At 34.9% G+C, this 18,738-nt stretch overlaps 1 protein-coding gene and 1 long non-coding RNA gene across 2 annotated transcripts; both read left to right on the top strand.

The window, feature by feature from the left end:
* Window positions 1–1,867: 1,867 nt before the first annotated feature.
* LOC148284491 (uncharacterized) lies at window positions 1,868–8,343 on the top strand. Its single transcript, XM_088239392.1, has 3 exons — window positions 1,868–1,977; window positions 2,728–3,393; window positions 6,740–8,343. Exons 2-3 carry the CDS (start codon window positions 2,736–2,738, stop codon window positions 7,942–7,944), a joined length of 1,863 nt encoding a protein of 620 aa, XP_088095518.1. The 5' UTR covers window positions 1,868–1,977; window positions 2,728–2,735; the 3' UTR covers window positions 7,945–8,343.
* A 2,419-nt stretch (window positions 8,344–10,762) lies between these two features.
* LOC148284490 (uncharacterized) lies at window positions 10,763–18,499 on the top strand. The gene is made up of 3 exons (XR_015824724.1): window positions 10,763–10,873; window positions 12,858–13,127; window positions 17,390–18,499. It is a non-coding gene; the product is annotated as an uncharacterized LOC148284490 (long non-coding RNA).
* The last annotated feature ends 239 nt before the right edge of the window (window positions 18,500–18,738 follow it).

Below are 18,738 nucleotides of genomic sequence, written 5' to 3'. Positions count from 1 at the left end.
ATGAGTTTCCAGAAGAGATTAGCGATGCAGGGTCTATCAAATCGTTTCGTGAGATGGCGATGATTTTTGTTATAAAAAAAAACCTCCATGTAGGTAGATAGAGTGTCATCGGAAAGCGTCTGGATTTTATAACAATGTTGTTAATTGAATCGGCATTCACTTCGTAACATTTTATTATAAATTATTATGATAATAAAACTTTGTTATTAGTGTTTAATTATGCACAATTTTTATTATTTTACAAGAACCTGGCCAATAATAATTTCTCTAAATTCGCGAATCATATAATATATAGTAATCACTTATTCCATAATCACACCCTAAAACTCCTGCACCAAGTAATTAAAAATGTTTTTTATGACTCTATACACGGTTATGCAAGGTATGGTGTGGATTGCGGTAATCATAGAGCTATCAACCTTTTTAGCACTGTTGCTAAAATGCAAGGAAGAATACTGATCGAGAGAGTGGAAAAAATTATTAAAGACAGTGTGGGATTATACAGAGCGGTTTTGTGAATGAAAGAGGATATATGGATCAAATATTATTTGCTTTCAGAAACAAGACAGCTTTTCTGCGCATTTGTCGATCTGCAAAAAGCATTTGATAGAATTGATACAGATCATTAGGGAAGGTGTTCTCAGAGTATGGAGTGTAAAGCAACCTTGTACGGGCTATTGCTTTTCTGTATCAGGACAACACAGAATGAATCAGGGTGAATGGATAGTACACATCGCGGTTTGACACTTCGAAGGGAGTCAAACAGAAATGTGTAATGTCGCTATGGTTGTTCATTATGTATATCAATGACTATGAAAGAACTGAAAGGTTTTAAAATGGGAGTAAAAATTGGTGATTGAACTGTCAATTCTCTTTTGTATGCTGATGATGCCGTGCTTCTTGTTAACAACACCAAGTACCTCAGGTGCACTCATGGTTATGTAAGGTGTGCATTATGTAAGGCTGAGGCAAGCATTATCGACACAATCAAGAAAGGAGGGCTGCGTTGGTTTAGGCATGTAGAGCGAATGGGCAGCAAAAGAACGGCTGACTATATTTGCGATGCGAATCTTGATGGATGCAGAAATTGGGGAAGATCGAGAAAGACGTGGCATGACCGAATCTAACAAGTACTTAAAGATGAATATTTCAAAAGTAGGCATTATCAATGGTAAGAATGTAAAAGAAGTAAGGTCTGTCCGCAAAAAATGATATGGTGGTTTAACCTCATATCTACCCAGTATTTTTTTATTTGTTTTAACAGAGAGGGAAAACATTTTTGAGAAGGTTATATGGGAGTCTAAGTATTTACAGGGCTTACGCCACTTTACACAATGTAACATTCACCATTCTTCCTTTGTTTGAACATCCATATTTCCTCAACTCTTTCATCTGCAAACTTTTGTGAAGTAAAAGAGCTGTTACTTTTATCATGCGGGTAAGATTTATCCGGCTGGACCAATTCACCTACTAGGCAACGCCTGAAAATAATTGTCAAATTTTTTATACTTCTTCCTCCTTCTTTTACCAGGTAGTTAATTCAACTGTGTTTTGAGTATGTCCAAATGCTTGCAGACTGGCTGTATTTTCTCCCTAGGGAGGTGTTGATGTTTAAATTTGTTGCAACACAGAGGGAAAACATTTTTGATAAATGCCTTGTCCCATATTTCCTTAAAAATGTTTTTCCTCTATGTTGCAACAAATTTAAATACGAACAACTCCCTAGGGAGAAAATCCAGCCAGTGCAAGCTTTGGACATACTCAAAACATTGCTGCCGAGACAATCATGTAGGTCCCGAAGTAAATTTATACTCTATGGTTTCCTACACAACCCTGACCACAGCTTCATCTATACGTAGAATTGTCTGTGGTTCTACTGTCAAGCGCTGGGTGTCACGCGTTCGTATATCGATAATACAAAATACAAAAATTACAACATAATTTGACGATTTAACTTTAAAGTTTTTACATACAAAAGTAAGTTATAATTCCACTTTGTAAAGTAGAACAACATATAACACTTTACTTTCACGTTCGGGCCCCGCTCGGTATAACAGGTGACAGGTAACCCGACATTAGGTTAGGTTTCCTATAGTATTTTTTATTTGCACCATTGCGCGATGGCAATAATAAATGAATAAATAACTATATTTTTAGTAAATATTTTGTTTTTGTTCCAACACCTAATATATTCGAACCTTTCAAAACTATAAATGCAATGAATTTATCATAATGTGTCCATTCCCGTTTCTTCCTCGGAAGTGAGCGCATCAAATAAAGGAACCCGTATTATCAGTGACCCCGCTCGCGCGTTGTGCTACTTTGACATCAACTCTCTGAAAACATTTATTTTGTAATTTTAATGCTACGTTTGTTCAATCAGTTCGTAATAAATGCCTACGCTCAGTCTACGTGCGCAGTTCTTTAAACTATATTTTGTTTGTTTTAAGTAAATAAATTATTTTTTGCGGGTGCATAAAATTACATTCGTTACAATAATGTAAGGACATAAGTCCCCATTAGTTGGAAGTTTTTTTAAAAACCATAAATGGAGGCTAGAGTTCCGACCGCTCACGTCCTTGCGCTCCATAACTTCAACTAGACCGTACGCAGAACTAGAATCCCGACCGCCTGGAGCTTGCATTTTTTTACTTTTAACGTTTTTTGTATAGTTTTTTTGATATTTACTTTTAGATAATACAGATATTTTCTTTGTATTTCTCGAAGGTAAAACAATGGAAATAGCTTTGGTGTATATTAAGGCTGAACCGGGGACTGGCGATATAGGAGATATTCTCCGTACTGGGCAAGGGGCGCCATGTTCCCACGGAAGTGGGGAGCCAGGTGTTGCTACCGTGAAGACTGAACCGGGGTCTAGCCATGTTGAAGATATTCTCCGTACTGGGGAGGGGGCGCCATGTTCCCACGGAAGTGAGGAGCCAGGTGTTGCTGCCGTGAAGGCTGAACCGGGGACTGGCCATGTAGGAGATATTCTCCGTGCTGGGGAAGGGGCGCTATGTTCCCGCGGAAGTGGGGAGCCAGTTGTCGCTACCATGAAGGCTGAACCGGGGACTGGCGATGTAAAAGGAGATATTCTCCGTACTGGGGAAGGGGCGCCATGTTCCCACGGAAGTGGGGAGCCAGGTGGTTCTACCGTGAAGGGTGAACCGGGGACTGGCCATGTAGGAGATATTCTCCGTACTGGGGAAGGGGCGCCATGTTCCCAAGGAAGTAAAGAGCCAGGTGCCGCTACCGTAAAGGCTGAGCCGGGGACCAGTACTGACCAGACTTGGATAACAAATGATAAAATTATATTCACGGAGATGAACATTCATTATCCTGACATTAAACAAGAATGTTTGGAGTCGTCTCGTAGAAATGAATTCGCCTCAAGTAAGTAAAACTTCTATCTGTCTTCTTCTGTACAACTGCTTCCCTCGTTACGTCTCAATACATCTTATCTAACAATCCAAGTGAGGCCATCTTTTTTTCGTATCTTAGAACAGTTGCGTTATTATGGTGCAGGGTTTATTTATTGTGTATGTAGACAATTGGTAGAATTCCATACCAAATTTAGTAATGTATCCAAAATAAAATTCGTTTATTGGATTTTAATTCTACTTTATTTTTTTTAAATTGTGATGCGTTTCGTCTTGCTGTGGCATTTTCAAACTGACTTAAATACTCACAAAGTTTTCTTATATTCTTGAAATAATAGCCGTTTAATGATTGAGGATTTCCTCACAGGCCAAGATAAGTAAAGTAAAGTAATTAAAAATCAATTAAAATGCAATAAACGTGTTTTATTTTGTATATTTTACCAAATTCAAGAGGTTTATATTAATATCATCTCCCCCATCAATAGCATATAATCTTTCCCGAAGATGACCCTGAGTACTTTTTCCATTTCTTTGATACACATAATCTTATTTTTATTTGGTGATCGGTAAATTTAGAATAAGTGTTTATTTCCAATGTTTTTATGATAATACTCCATCTAACGTCCATAGTTTTTATGATAATACTCCATCTAACCTTCGCACATGTCTTCAATATTTTAATGACTGGGTGGCCGAGTAAATGAACAATGTTTGTACTTGGTCCTTGCAGAGAAGTTCACTTAATGTAGCACCTAAGTGCCGGCTACATACGGCGGTATCCTGACCCGCACGCATCCCCGCCATCTTCCATGCTTCGGTGCCATCTCTGGAATATTTTAACTAATTGTCGTTTTAATCCTTCTTCGAATGATGTCGGCGAAATTTTCCCTACCGAGATAATCACTCCAATAACTGATCATCATGCATGATTGATAACGACTTATTTAACTCTTAACTGGCGTCCTTGCGTCTTTGGACCCATGTTGATTTTTGTTTATTCCACTAATCTCGCGTTTTTGCGGAAGTGACCCCCCCTCCTCAGTACCTTTCTTTAGTCGATGTGCAATCGTAATAGTGGGAGGACGTGTCGATTGGGCCAGTGAAATGGCATTTTAAACAAGTAAGTGGGTCCAGCGGGGCTATAAAGCCATTTACGTAAGTTTTTGTGTTGTTATATATCCACCATGGACAAGCAAGTTGCCGGCCCAAGCGGTACCAGGGCTCGTACTATAGACCGAGAAGACGAAATAGAACAGTAGATTCACGAAGAACTCAATGATAATTATCCTACATCATCAGCAGTGGCTGGGCGACAACAAGTCCTGGGGTGGAATTCTGGAACTTTTCTACCCCCCTAGAGAGTGATTTATTTGAAGATTGAATTTTTCTTATTTGTTTTATGTATGAAAGAACTGAAAGATTTAAAAATGGGAGCAAAAATGAGTGGTTTAACTGTTAACTATCTTCTGTATGCGGATGATGCCGTGCTTCTTGCTAGCAGCAAAGAAGACCCGCAATTCTTGGTAACAAAAGTCTACGATGTATGCAAGAAAAGCGATTTGCTTATGAATGTTGATAAATCGAAAGTGATGGTTTTTGAAAGGGATGAAAATATAACTAAATGTGAGGTCAGTGTGAACGAAGATATTCTGAATCAGGTAAAAGAATTTGTGTATCTGGGAAGTATGTTTACTAGGGATGGAAAGACCGAGAAAGATATTGAAAGGAGGGTGAGTGCCGGGAACAGGGTGAACGGTGCACTGTAATCTACTTTGGCAAGCAAATGTTTATCGCAGGAGGCTACTGGACTGGATAAGGCTGAGATATGCATAATGGACAGAATAATGAAAAGGGTGCTGCGTTGGTTCGGACATGTAGACCGAAAGGACAGCGAAAAAACGGCTAAAAAGATCTACAATGCGAATGTTGATGGATGCAGAAAACGAGGAAGACCGAGAAAGACATGGTACGATTATGTCCATCAAATACTTGAAGATGGACATGCCAAAAGTAGGAATAATGGGCGTGCGTGCATGAGAAGAAAAATGAATGTAGAGGAAGCAAGGTCTGTATGCAAAGATTATGTGATATGGCGTTATATCCTCTCTGCCTATCCCTACGGGGAAACGGCGTGGTGGTTTATTTGTTTTGTTTTATATAATAGCCACGCTGATGATTAAACATCAAACAAATTACGAACACGTGTAATTGAATTTGAAATTTTTCAATAAGACCATTATTGCGACCTTAAGCATTACCCAAAACACTTAATTAAGTTTGATTGACCAAACCGTATTCGTTTTTTTTTCCATTTTCGAAGGAGTTTTATACACCATTGACGTTAATCATCAGTGTGGCCATTATATGAAGCAAATAATAAAATCAAAATCATTAACAATGTTCGAGTATGTCCAAATGCTTGCAGACTGGCTGGATTTCCTCCCTAGGGAGTTATTAATATTTAAAAATATTTCAACAGAGTGGGAAAACATTTTTGACTAAGGAATATGGAAGTCTAGGCATTTACAGGGCGTATGACCTGTCATTGACTGGTTTATGTGGCCACTTTACACACTGTGTAACATTCACCATTCAGCCCATGTTTCAACATCCACATTTCCTCAACTCTTCCATCTGTTGACTTTTGTGAAGTAAAAGAGCTGAAACCTTTATCACGTGGGTGAGATTCATCCGGCTGAACCAAATCACCTACTAGGCAACGCCTGAAAACAATTTTCCCAATATTTATACTTCTGCTTTTACCAGGTAGTAATTCAACAATGTTTGAGTATGTCTAAATGCTTGCAGACTGGCTGGATTTCCTCCCTCTTTTACTTCACAAAAGTCATCAGATGGAAGAGTTGAGGAAATGCGGATGTTGAAACATGGGCAGAACGGTGAATGTTACATAGTGTGTAAAGTGGCCACTTAAACCAGCCAATGACAGGTCATATGCCCTGTAAATACCTAGACTTCCATATTCCCTTCTCAAAAATGTTTTCCTTCTCCGTTGAAATAAATTTAAATAAAAATCTTTGAATTAATAACTCTCTAGGGGTACAAAAGATCAAGAATACCACCCCTGAAGCGCAACAATAGGAAAACATGTTTTGTGTGTCCTTCTGGCAAGCGTACGAAGACAATTCCCTTATGTTCTAAGTCTAAAAATCATATTTAGTAAATAAATCAATCATATAAACATACTTGACTAGACTGCACTGACAGAGTATTATGCAAAATCTGCTTCAAAAAAACTCCACCCTCCACTTCTTGTCTGCTGGTTGGAAAAGTCTTTATTGCTTTAATTACCACTTAGTACACCTGGAAGACGTCTAGTTCAAATGTATTTGTTGTTTCAGGTTTACAAGTGAGGAAAAAGGATTTTAACTGTATAAAAACTAACAAGTTGACTCATACTGGTGAGAAACCATTCTCATGCTCAGAGTGCCAGTATAAATGTGTACAAAAGTATTATTTGAAACGACACATGTCGATTCATACTGGTGAAAAACCATTTTCATGCCCAGAGTGCCCATATAAATGTCCACGAAGAAGTAATTTAAAATCGCACATGTTGACTCACACTAGTGAGAAACCATTCTCATGTCCAGAGTGCCAACATAAATGTTCACGTAGTGATACTTTAAAAACTCACATGTTGACTCATACTGGTGAAAAACCATTCTCATGCTCAGAGTGCCAATATAAATGTTCACAAAAAATTAATTTAAAATCACACATGTTGACTCATACTGGCGAGAAACTATTCTCATGCTCAGAGTGCCAATATAAATGTTCACGTAGTGATACTTTAAAAACTCACATGCTGACTCATACTGGTGAGAAACAGTTCTCATGCTCAAAGTGCCATTATAAATGTTCACAAAAAAGTAATTTAAGAACGCACGTATTTACTCATACTGGTGAGAAACCATTCTCATGCCCAAAGTGCCAATATAAATGTTTACTAAGAGGTCATTTAAAAGCACACATGTCGACTCATACTAGTGAGAAACTGTTTTCATGCTCAGTGTGCCAATATAAATGTTCACTTAAAAGTCATTTAAAATCGCACATGACGATGCATACCGGTGAGAAACAATTCTCATGCTCAGAGTGCCAATATAAATGTTCACAAAGAAATAATTTAAAACGACACATGTCGATTCATACTGGTGAAAAACCACTCTCGTGCCCAGAGTGCCAATATAAATGTTCACAACCAGGGAGTTTGAAATCTCACATGTCAACTCATACCGGTGAAAAATCTTTCTCGTGCCCAGAGTGCCAATATAAATGTTCACAGAAATATAATTTAAAATCACACTTATTGACTCATACTGGTGTGAAACCATTCACATGCCCAGAGTGCCAATATAAATTTTCACGTAGATATGCTTTAAAAACTCACATGTTGACTCATACTAGCAACAAAATATTCTCCTGCTCCGATTGTGAATACACCTCTTTCAAAAGACGTGATTTAATTCATCATTCATTAAATCACATTGGTCAGAAAGTTCTAACTGTGTTGATACAAAAAACTATTTTCAAAAGTTATTGAAAATTCTTTGCATATATTCATTTCGTATTCTGTCAGGAAGCGAATTCCTGAATTCAGGCTCCCGAAAAGTACGTACATCTTGCCCCGAATTCTCCTAGTAAACTAGTACTTTAACTTGTAAAATCCAATTTTTTAAACTTGAATAGTCTATGCCTGGTAATAGACACGCCGTCCAATCACAATCCAACATGTCTACCAATCGGAGCTCAACGCCCCGTCTCGCATATTAACTGTTCTATCGAGAACAAAGAAATTGCTTAGTACCTACCCGGCCTCTCTGACAAGGGAAGGGTGGTGAGTTGCGCGGGGAGAAGCGAGGCCAGTCCCTTCAAAACCAGTCCTGAAGATGCCTACTTAGGCGGAAGCGCTCGTTGGTCAAAATAATAAAAAGTAAAACTAAACCAAGAAGTTTCATTGATAAGTTTATTTATAATTTTATCATCATCATTAACTATGGAGTTTTATCAAAAAATATCAACAAAAACATCAATATTATATTTTTGTAATTTGACAAACAACTAGTTTCGGCAATACTATGCCTTCTTCAGGGTCAATTCCTATCTAACATAACATATAGATTCAGCGCCCTTGAGGTGATTTTCACAAAAATGGCGCTATATATATTATCCAAACATTATTATAGAAAAAAAATACAGTGAGTGTAGAGTGGGCGTGGCTACGGTAAAACATCACGTACCATTAAAACTAGAGTTAAAGAACATATGAGATGTCTTAAAAACAATAACTTTTCTTAATTCGCTGAACATATCCTAACAAATAGTCACTCATTCAACTTTGAAGAAGGCATCGAAATTTTGCATACAAACAAAAAAGGATATTCTCTTGATTATTTTGAAATATGGGAGATTAGAAAGGCTGTAAATAAAAATTTAAATATTATTAATAATCAAATAAATCTATCTAATAGTCCTATATTTAATATGTTCCCCCTCCCTAAACCCATACACAAACCCCCTCTCCTCTCTACTTCCGCAGCCACGCCCACTCTACCCTCACTGTGAATTATTTTCCATATGTTAGTTTGTAATTAACCCTGAAGAAGCATAGTATTGCCGAAGCTAGATGGTTGTCAAATTATAAAAATACAAGTGGTACATTAAAACAAAGTGATTTTATTTTAATATATTAAATAATAATGTTCCACGAAGTAAGAGCTTCAAACATCAAAAAATATTATTTTTTTCATTTATATTAAGATAAAAATCATTTACTACTTACAATTTTCAGTAGCACCGAGAATACACATTTTTTTAATCTAATTTCTTTTACTTGTGACATTACTTATTTTATTTTTTATTTAATTTATTTTTTATTTTAATTTTTGGTTTTTTTACAATTAACATTATAATAAAACAGAGAATTAAAAAATTAAGCATAATTACATAGCAATGAAATACATATTAATAGAAAAACAGTAAACAAAAATCCCACAAAGGCATGGCCTGTTCGTGGGTATACAAGAAAAATTTAATGAATTTTTGCTCCTATACATAAAGGACAGTTAAAATATTTTTGTGTAACATAAGAAAGAAAAATAAAATATTCTGTAAAAGATAATATGGTATTTTTTTTATAATAATTATAAAAGGAAATAAAAAATATTTTTGAAAAAAACACAAAAAACTTACTTTTATTTGTTTGATTTCTATTTGAAAAAACCCAAACATATTTTTTTATTACTTAAAAGTATTAATACTTGAAGGTTATCGTGCAAACTGCCGCCAAAAGTCCTTGCTCCCCTCCCAATTAATCAAACTTTACTCATTACTTACAAAGTATCACTTCAATCAAAGTTTTTTTTTTCACATGGGATTCATATAATCTCCTGTTAACGTCAACTATTCATACTAAACAAATCAAATTTACAATTTAATACCGAAAAAGAGCAATTCCTTGATATATTGTTTCGACTTTTAATTATTCAATAATTTTATAGTAACCATTTTTATACTGCTTGTGTTTAACTAAGTTGTTGATAATGCTCGAATTGATATTTACTATTGGTATGTTGATGTATGAGTGTATACAGTTTCCTAACAAAGAATTATGAATTTATACGTCAATCTCTTAAAACTTATCTCTTAGTGACTCCGCAAGAATCGTTCCGGGTTCGATTCTTGGTGAGAACACAAAAATTAAAAATGTGATTTTTCTCAAGCCTGGTTGTTCTGTAATGTAATTCACCACTGTAATTGGGTCTCTTGGCCTGTTGTGGTGCAAAAAAAATAAACGAAATAGGACACAAGACGTGATGTATCTCTCTTATTTTTTTAAATGATGAATTCGTATTTTTGTAATCATAAATTGGACATTTTTACGCGTGATTTAGAAAGTGGAATTTGTATAATTATGTTGGATGTTAATACAAAAAATATTTATTCTTGCTACGTGAAGAATGAATGTCAGATAATTCAGCAATACATCTGTATGAGAGAGAGCACGAAGATATAACTCATGAGGAAGACAGACGCTATACTGTGGCGGATGTTTTTCCTTCCCATCCCCTCTCCTCTCTTCATAGTATAGTGATAATATTTATTTTTTAATCTATTAATCTTTGTTTTTAATTTTGTATAAAATCGTAAAATTCATTATGTCCATGTACTTCTAATTTTTTCGAACTGAACGGTTTGTTAAATAAATACAAAAATATATGGGTGTTATAAATTATGCTTAGACCATCAGGTAGGTCCGGTCTTATTTTTTTATTCTATGGTTTTTCTACCCAACCTGACCCAACGCAAAACGCAACATCTATATGTAGTATTATCCATAGTTCTACATTATCTCTGGTATTATCTGTAGTTTTCCTGTCGAGCGCTGAGCTTTACGCGTCCGTATATCGACAATACAAAATACATAAATTACAATAGAATTCGTCGATAAAACTATGTTTTTACATACAAACGTAAGTAACAATTCCAGTATGTAAAGTAGAACAATATATATGGCTTTTTTTCGCGTGTGGTAATAATGTCAGAAGGACCAAAGTTATTAACCCAATTCTGAACGTTCACGTCCTTGCGCTCCATAACTTAAAGACGTGTTGTAACCTAGCGTATGTACGGAGAACTAGAATCCCGACGTTTTTGCATGATATTTTACTTGATATCTCTCATCAACTTCAGGTTGCCTGGAAGGGGCTATGTATAGCGTGTGAGCTCGCCAATATATGACAGTAAAATTTTTATTGTCTTTGAATTTCCTAGAGTTTTAACCATCGAAAAAAAAGAAGATTGCAAATAAAATCAACAGACAATGGAAATTTGATGTGTATTATTTTAATAGATTGTTTATAACAGAAAAATACATAGAGAAATATGCATTTTTATTTTTTGTAATAAAAACAGTCTAGTAAATTCGAATAAATAAAAATACGCTTTATATTAACAATATTAATTAAAATGCAAAAATAACATTGAATACTTGAAAAATAAATATTACTGAGTGTTACAAACATAATTTAAAAAACGGATAGCGATTAAAAGTAAAAACTATCTTTAGTTTAACTCTTATAGCGATAAATACATAAACATTATAAAACAGGAGTTATACAAATACAAAAATAATATTGTAACTAGGCGGCTACCTACACGGTTAAATTTCGTAACACCACGCAATTTCTTATCTCGGCTACGCTATGTAAAATGAAAAAAAATATTTAAATTAATAATTTCATCGCCCCTGGGTAGCGCCTGCTAACGTCAATCAACAAAAACATCCTCGTTTTAATAACAATATTTCGGCTACGCCATAAATCTCTTTTTTTAAATAATTTCTCACGTCACAAAGTCGCCCCTGGGTAGCGCCTGCTAACGTCAATCAACAAAAACATCCTCGTTTTAATTACAATATTTCGGCTACGCCATGAATCTCTTTTTTTAAATAATTTCTCACGTCACAAAGTCGCCCCTGGGTAGCGCCTGCTAACGTCAATCAACAAAAACATCCTAGTTTTTATAACAGTATTTCGGCTGCGCCATGAATTTCTTATAAAAAATGTCAAAACGTCACAAAGCCACTCTCTGAGTGTCGCTACTGACATCATTTACAAAAACATAATTATTTGTGCTTTTTTCAGGTACGCAACATTTTTTTTAAATACACCTACCTAACCAATAAAATACTATTAGTAATTAAACCAAGGTGTGCTTTAAAGTTCCGTATGGCCAAATAATATTATTTATTATTAGAATATTATTGACATGTAGTTCAAGCATTGCTGCATTCACGTTGCTTTACTTCTGAGAGCTCAACTGCTATGTTTTTCTATGGTTATGTTAATGTCATCTGTCATGTATTGGCGAGCTCACAGGCTATACTTACGCCCCTGGAAGAATGACTAGACAGGTGCCACCGTTTTGTATCAACAATTCACGGACAGTGTATACTTGTAATGCCGTATTAAACATACTTCATGAACTCGGCAATAGTTATTCCCACGTATCGGATACATTTAGTGTAGGGTATTGTTCCTATATAACAAACCTTTTGAACTTTTTCAAAGATGGTGAATGGTAATTATATTTATTTATTCTTGTATTTTATAATATATATATGTACAGTTTTTTATTCACTTTGCCTAGCTGTGTGGAACATTACTTATGATTTTCTTTTTGTTTTACTGTAGAATGTTTTATTATTTAAACTTTCTACTGAATATGCTGTATAATTTTTAGGTTAATTTTTTTAATATAAATCTTGTATAATTTTTGGTTTAATTTTTTTTTATAAATCTTGGGTATAAGGAAATTCATGTTTTAAAAAAAATATTAAGCCAAATATGTTAATATCATAAATGTTTGTAAAAGGCAGATTTGCCGTTTATGTCTATAAAAAAAAAATATTTATACTTTCAGATTGTACATATATTTACTTTGTATTTCTCGAAGGCAAAACAATGGATATAGCTCCGGTGACTATTAAGGCTGAACCGGGGACTGGCGATGTAGAAGGAGATATTCTCCGTACTGGGGAAGGGGCGCCATGTTCCCGCGGAAGTGAGGAGCCAGATGTGGCTACCGTGAAGGCTGAACCGGGGACCAGTACTGACCCGCCTAGGATAACCAGTGATATAATTATGTTCACGGAGATGGACATTCATTATCCTGACATCAAACAAGATTGTTTGGATTCCTCTCGTAGAAATGAAATCGCCTCAAGTAAGTAAAACAATCTCTCTGTCGCGAGTATAAACATGGTCCAGGCACGAGCTGACTGTCCTCTGCCGTACAACTGCTTCCCTGTTACGTCGCAATACATCTTATCCAGCAATCCAAGTGAAGCCATCATGTTTTCATATCTTAGAACCGTTTCATTATTATGGTTCAAGAGGTTGATATTGAAATCATATCGCCCATCAATAGGATATAATCTTTCCCGAAGATGTCCACAAGTATGTATTCCATTTTATTGATAAACACAATCTTATTATATTTGTCGGTCGGTAAATTGAGAATAAGTTTTTTCCGCGTTTCTATTCCATAAAACCTTCGCACGCGTCTCCAATATTTTTCATTTTTTTCTTGAAATTTATAACATTTTTTACGTAAAGTATTATTCCACCACCTGTTTTATTTTCTCGGCAGTAAGAATACATTTTATAACCCTCTCGTATAAATTCAGTTATCTTTTACTGCAATTTCACACCTTTTAGTCCTATTTAAAATTCTCAACTCACTCTTTGATGCGCCTGAACTACCAAGCTCAATAAAATTAAATATCCCAACTAGAAACCTCAGACTAAACTTACTCTTTCATACCGATAACCATAGAACTAACTATGGTTTTCATTCCCCTATGCCCAGAATTCTCAGGTCTGCCAACAAACAATCCAGTGTTGATTTCTTTGATAACAAGTTGTCTTCTTTCAAACGATCACTGAATCAAATTCAATTATAAATACCTCTCTCCCGCTTCCACTCCCACAAAGTCTACTATATACCATCGGGTATTTCTACTTTTTAATAATAATTTTCTATGCATACCTAAATATATCTTTAAAAATGCCCATTGGGCGTATACAGGGTGTTCTTTAAACCCTGTCATATCCGAAACCACTATGATCAGTTTGGGCAAAAAACATATTAGCATACTAAAAAAATATTTAGAATTAATATATTTTTTTTAAATAAAATATTTAAAAAAACAAATGGTTGCTTACTTCTGCAGTGGAGAAGCAAGGGGGGCGCGGCTGCGCTGTCGACCGTGTATCAGGCTCCCCCCTCCCCCCTCGTTTCTCCCCTGCAGAAGTAAGCAACCATTTGTTTGTTTTAAATATATAATTTTAGTAAATTTCATTCGTTCTAAAAAAATATTTTAATGTGCCAATATGTCTTCTTGCTCATACTGATCATCGTGGTTTCGGATGTGACAGGCGGGGGCGAAAAGCCTATGAAGCAAGTGAGGCCGAGCCTCACTAAGAAATTATTGCTTTTCACCAGTACCTAATATGTATTGTAATTCGCATTATATCAACACATTATAAAAATAAAACGTTTATTTTATTGGTTGGTTGGAAGAAATTGCCATTTGGCAATAAGCCCGCCAATGTACAAATAACATTATGTACAAAAAGTTAAATAAATAAATATAAAGATAAAAAACTAGCAACCAATATAAAAATGCCTACAAACATGGTCCGTACTGCGTTATTTACCTACTTAACATTTACGCATAGTAGACTTAAAGATCAACATCACATTATAAAAACGTGCTAAGTGCCGCAAGTAAAAACATAATTATTTTAGTTAACGCTATGCTCTAGTTTTGCTTGAAAATAACGAACATAGGATAAAATAACACGAAATACGTAATTACAGTTTTTGAAACGAGCTAAATACATCTTTACTGCTACTAACTAAGGCTTAATTTCGAATACGCGAGATGACACATACGTAAACATGAGGCCAACTGAACCGATGTTTCCGAGAGCCGCACTATTATACCCGTATGCGGAGACAAAACTTAAGTTGATGAAAGTACATTCTGTTGTCGTCACCTTTGGGTTATTCTTTGCATATGAGATTAGAATGTACTTTCTTCACGTTAAGTTTTGTCTCTGTACACGGGTATTAGTATAATTTTTCCCAGTGACGTCAAATTTGTCATAGTGTGAGTAAGTTTTGCTAGTCACACATAAATTCGAACTGGAGACAAATAGTTTTGCGCCTCACATCTATAGGTATCTCGTGGCATTGTTCCGCGTAAGGAATAAATAGCACCGGACGACAATCAGTCGCTAGTCGTTGGCACGCTTTCAAGCGGTTCGTACGTCTTTGGTTAGCACTACGTTTATTCAGTATTACTAGCGACTTTAAATTCACGCATATTTAAATTTTGGCCGTTTTTAATTTTGACGGTTTTTCGTTTTACATCATTTGAGATAAATCCGAAGTACAATATAATACCGCTTTTATTAGAATTAAATTTTAGTAAAAAAGCCCAGTCTCGAAGATGTCGCGAAAGCGATGAAACCGTTCACTGGATATTCCAAATTTGTGGATTAAAGTATCACTGGTGTTTTATTTATATAATAAATTACAATGAACTTCCATCAAGAATTTTCACTTACAAACTTAAATGCTATAGACATATTTTCCAAAAAAGAAAAACTCGAGATATTGATCTTTAATTTAAATAAAAATATATTCTATTGTAGGTAGTGTACAGTATTTTTACATACTAAATGAAGTTATATTTATTTATTCAGCAATCTAAACCATTCTCACTCTTTCTTCAATTTTCACAACATTTTCGTAAAAAATAATATTTATTTGTTTAACTTTTAATTTAAAAAAATATGTTTATGTTATTTTATTTTGTAATCGTAGCACGAATAACTTATGCATGCCAAATTACATTACTTCAATGAATTATTTGGTGATGGCTGTAATCTAAGGAACTAATTATTTGACGTGTTTGTATTACTACATTTTTTATTTACCATTTTTGAGTGAATTTTTTATTTTACTAAATGCTTATAAGCACTTTTTTCTTCCTGTTAAAATGCATTCATACATAAACACATAATATTATTGTATTGATATTTAATTTTATTAAAGTATTATACTTTTGATTTGTGACAAACACATTCATTTGATAATTAGGTACACATGAAATGTGCTTGCATCCCGTTGCACTCTTGAACTTTAAAATAACAAAACACGGCATGGTTAAATTCGAATTTGGAGTTGTGTTCTGAGCGACGTCTACAAAGTAACTCATGGGTCAAAACGTAAAACTACTCTTTTCAGAGTAGTTGAGTTGCTTTCTGTTTCATGCTCGTATGCGGTCATTCATGCATGTGCCATTTTTTATATATTTTTTGTTTTTTTTCACCACAACACGAAGCCAGGAGACCCAATTACAGTGGTGAATTACATCTCAGAATACCCAGGCTTGAGAAAAATCACATTAGATTTTTGTGTTCTTACCGGGAATCGAACCCGGAACCTTTCATTTCATTTCATTTTTTTTGCACCACAACAGGCCAGGAGGCCCAATTACAGTGGTGAATTACATTACAGAACAACCAGGCTTGAGAAAAATCACTTTTTTTTGTGTTCTCACCGGGAATCGAACCCGGAACCTTCCGTGCGTGAGTCAAGCGTCTTGGCCACTACACCACGGAGGCCGCCGTGTTACCTAGAGAAGCATAATATCGGAATTGTTTATTACTCCCGACTTTAGATGGCACACTTGCCATGTCTGCCTAGATCATGCAATGAATATACCTATTGTACATTTAAATAATTTGTGTAAATAAGTTCATTCAATGTATTATATATCATTTCATTTACATTTATTTATTTTTAGTTGCATTGAAAACATTACAGAGTATTCAATTAATTATCAACACATTACAAAATAAACATATCAGATTTATTTAATAAAAAAGAGAAAAAAAAATCATGTAAAATGGACTTACATATTACAATTTGGAAATTGCCCTCCTTAGAGAAATTCCACTGTCATGAAATATATCGACATCCGAGGCGATACGATTGAATAACACGATTGCTCTCCCTACCGGCATAACCATTGGCAGGTTGGCTCTGCATCGTGGTAGGCAGAACAACCTGTGATGCCTTTGTCAAAGATAAGTATTAGGAACAAATAGACGACAAATGGACGAATTCATTCGGAATATCGGAATTATGTGTGAATGCCAATCTAGTAGGACTTGCATAAGCCTGTTGATTTGCTTAAAATAATAATGTAATAAAAAAAAATGTTTTCATTTCCAACAATTCAAAGTCGTCATTCATGCATCATGAAGCAATTTCGAGTAAAAGACTGTCTTACCACAGGAAGCCTGAAATTGACTCCACTTCTTGTCTGCTGGTTGGAAAAGTCTTTATAGTATTAATTAGCCAGTAGTACTCTTGGAAGACTAGTTCATATGTTATTATTGTTGTTTCAGGTTTACAAGCGAGACAAAAGGATTTTAACAGTTTAAAAACTCACAAGTTGACTCGTACTGGTGAAAAACTATTCTCATGCTCAGAGTGCCAGTATAAATGTTCAATGAGAAGAAGCTTAAAATCACACATGCTCACTCATACTGCTGAGAAGCCATTCTCATGTTCAGAATGCCACTATAAATGCTCACGTAGAGATACTTTAAAAACTCACAAAATGAGCCATCATACAGGTGAGAAGCCATTCTCATGCTCAGAGTGTCAGTATAAATGTACAGATAAAAATAATTTGAAAAGACACATGTCAACTCATACCGGTGAGAAACCATTCTCATGCTCAGAGTGCCAGTATAAATGTTTATTAAAACAACAATTGAAATTGCACATGTTTACTCATATTGGTGAGAAACCATTCTCATGCTTAGAGTGTCAGTATAAATGTTCAAATAAAAATGATTTAAAAAGACACATGTCAACTCATACTGGAGAGAAACCATTATCATGCTCAGAGTGCCAATATAAATGCTCGCGTGGAAGTCATTTAAAACAACACATATTAACTCATACTGGTGAAAAACTATTCTCATGCTCACAGTGCCAATATAAATGTTCAAAGAAAATTTATTTAAAATCACACATGTTTAATCATACTGGTGAGAAACCATTCTCATGCCCAGAGTGCCCATATAAATGCTCCCGTGGAAGTCATTTAAATCGGCACATGTTAACTCATACGGGTGAAAAACCATTCTCATGCTCAGAGTGCCAATATAAATGTTTACTTAAAAGTGAACTAAAATTTCACGTTCTTTCTCATACTTGTGAGAAACACAAACCATCATGAATGACGTGTTAACATGAAGGATCTTCAATTGAAAAAAAAGAAGTGAAGAAACATCTTCTAAATACTTTATAGTGTCTGAAAATCTTCTAAATACTTGTTAAATGGTAATAAATAAATATGTATAATATAAATAAAACAACAGTTAATAAAAAACCTGTGATAAAAAAATGTGTCCTATCGAAAATTCTTTAGACTGGGTTTAGTGGGTAAAAAATTGTAAAAATTATTTAAATAATATTAAATAAACGCTGTTTTGCAGCACTGAAACTGAAACCATTCTCATGCTTAGAGTGCCAGTATACATGTTTACGTAGAGATACTTTAAAAACTCCCATGACTCATACTGACTCATTGACTCATACTGGCGAAAAAATGTTTTCCTGCTCCGACTGTGAATACTTTTCCAAAAGATGTGATTAATTTCAGTATTCATTAATTCACATTGATGTGAAATTCTTCTCTTTTCCACATCCGCTCCTAAGTGGAGCATGTGGACATCGCCAGTTG

Source organism: Micrasema longulum, unplaced genomic scaffold (assembly GCF_059751315.1).
Source record: "Micrasema longulum isolate JH-2025_06_02 unplaced genomic scaffold, ASM5975131v1 h1tg000115l, whole genome shotgun sequence".
NCBI classification, from domain to species: domain Eukaryota; kingdom Metazoa; phylum Arthropoda; class Insecta; order Trichoptera; family Brachycentridae; genus Micrasema; species Micrasema longulum.
The sequence above is the reverse complement of the archived record's forward strand: the minus strand, read 5'-3'. Positions and strand labels throughout refer to the sequence as shown.

Excerpts from the sequence above, each read along its gene's own strand:
- LOC148284491 (XM_088239392.1), top strand. The coding sequence starts at position 2,736 with ATGGAAATAGCTTTGGTGTATATTAAGGCTGAACCGGGGACTGGCGAT. Across the intron at positions 3,394-6,739 it reads TAGAAATGAATTCGCCTCAA|GTTTACAAGTGAGGAAAAAG; the intron begins GTAAGTAAAACT and ends TTGTTGTTTCAG.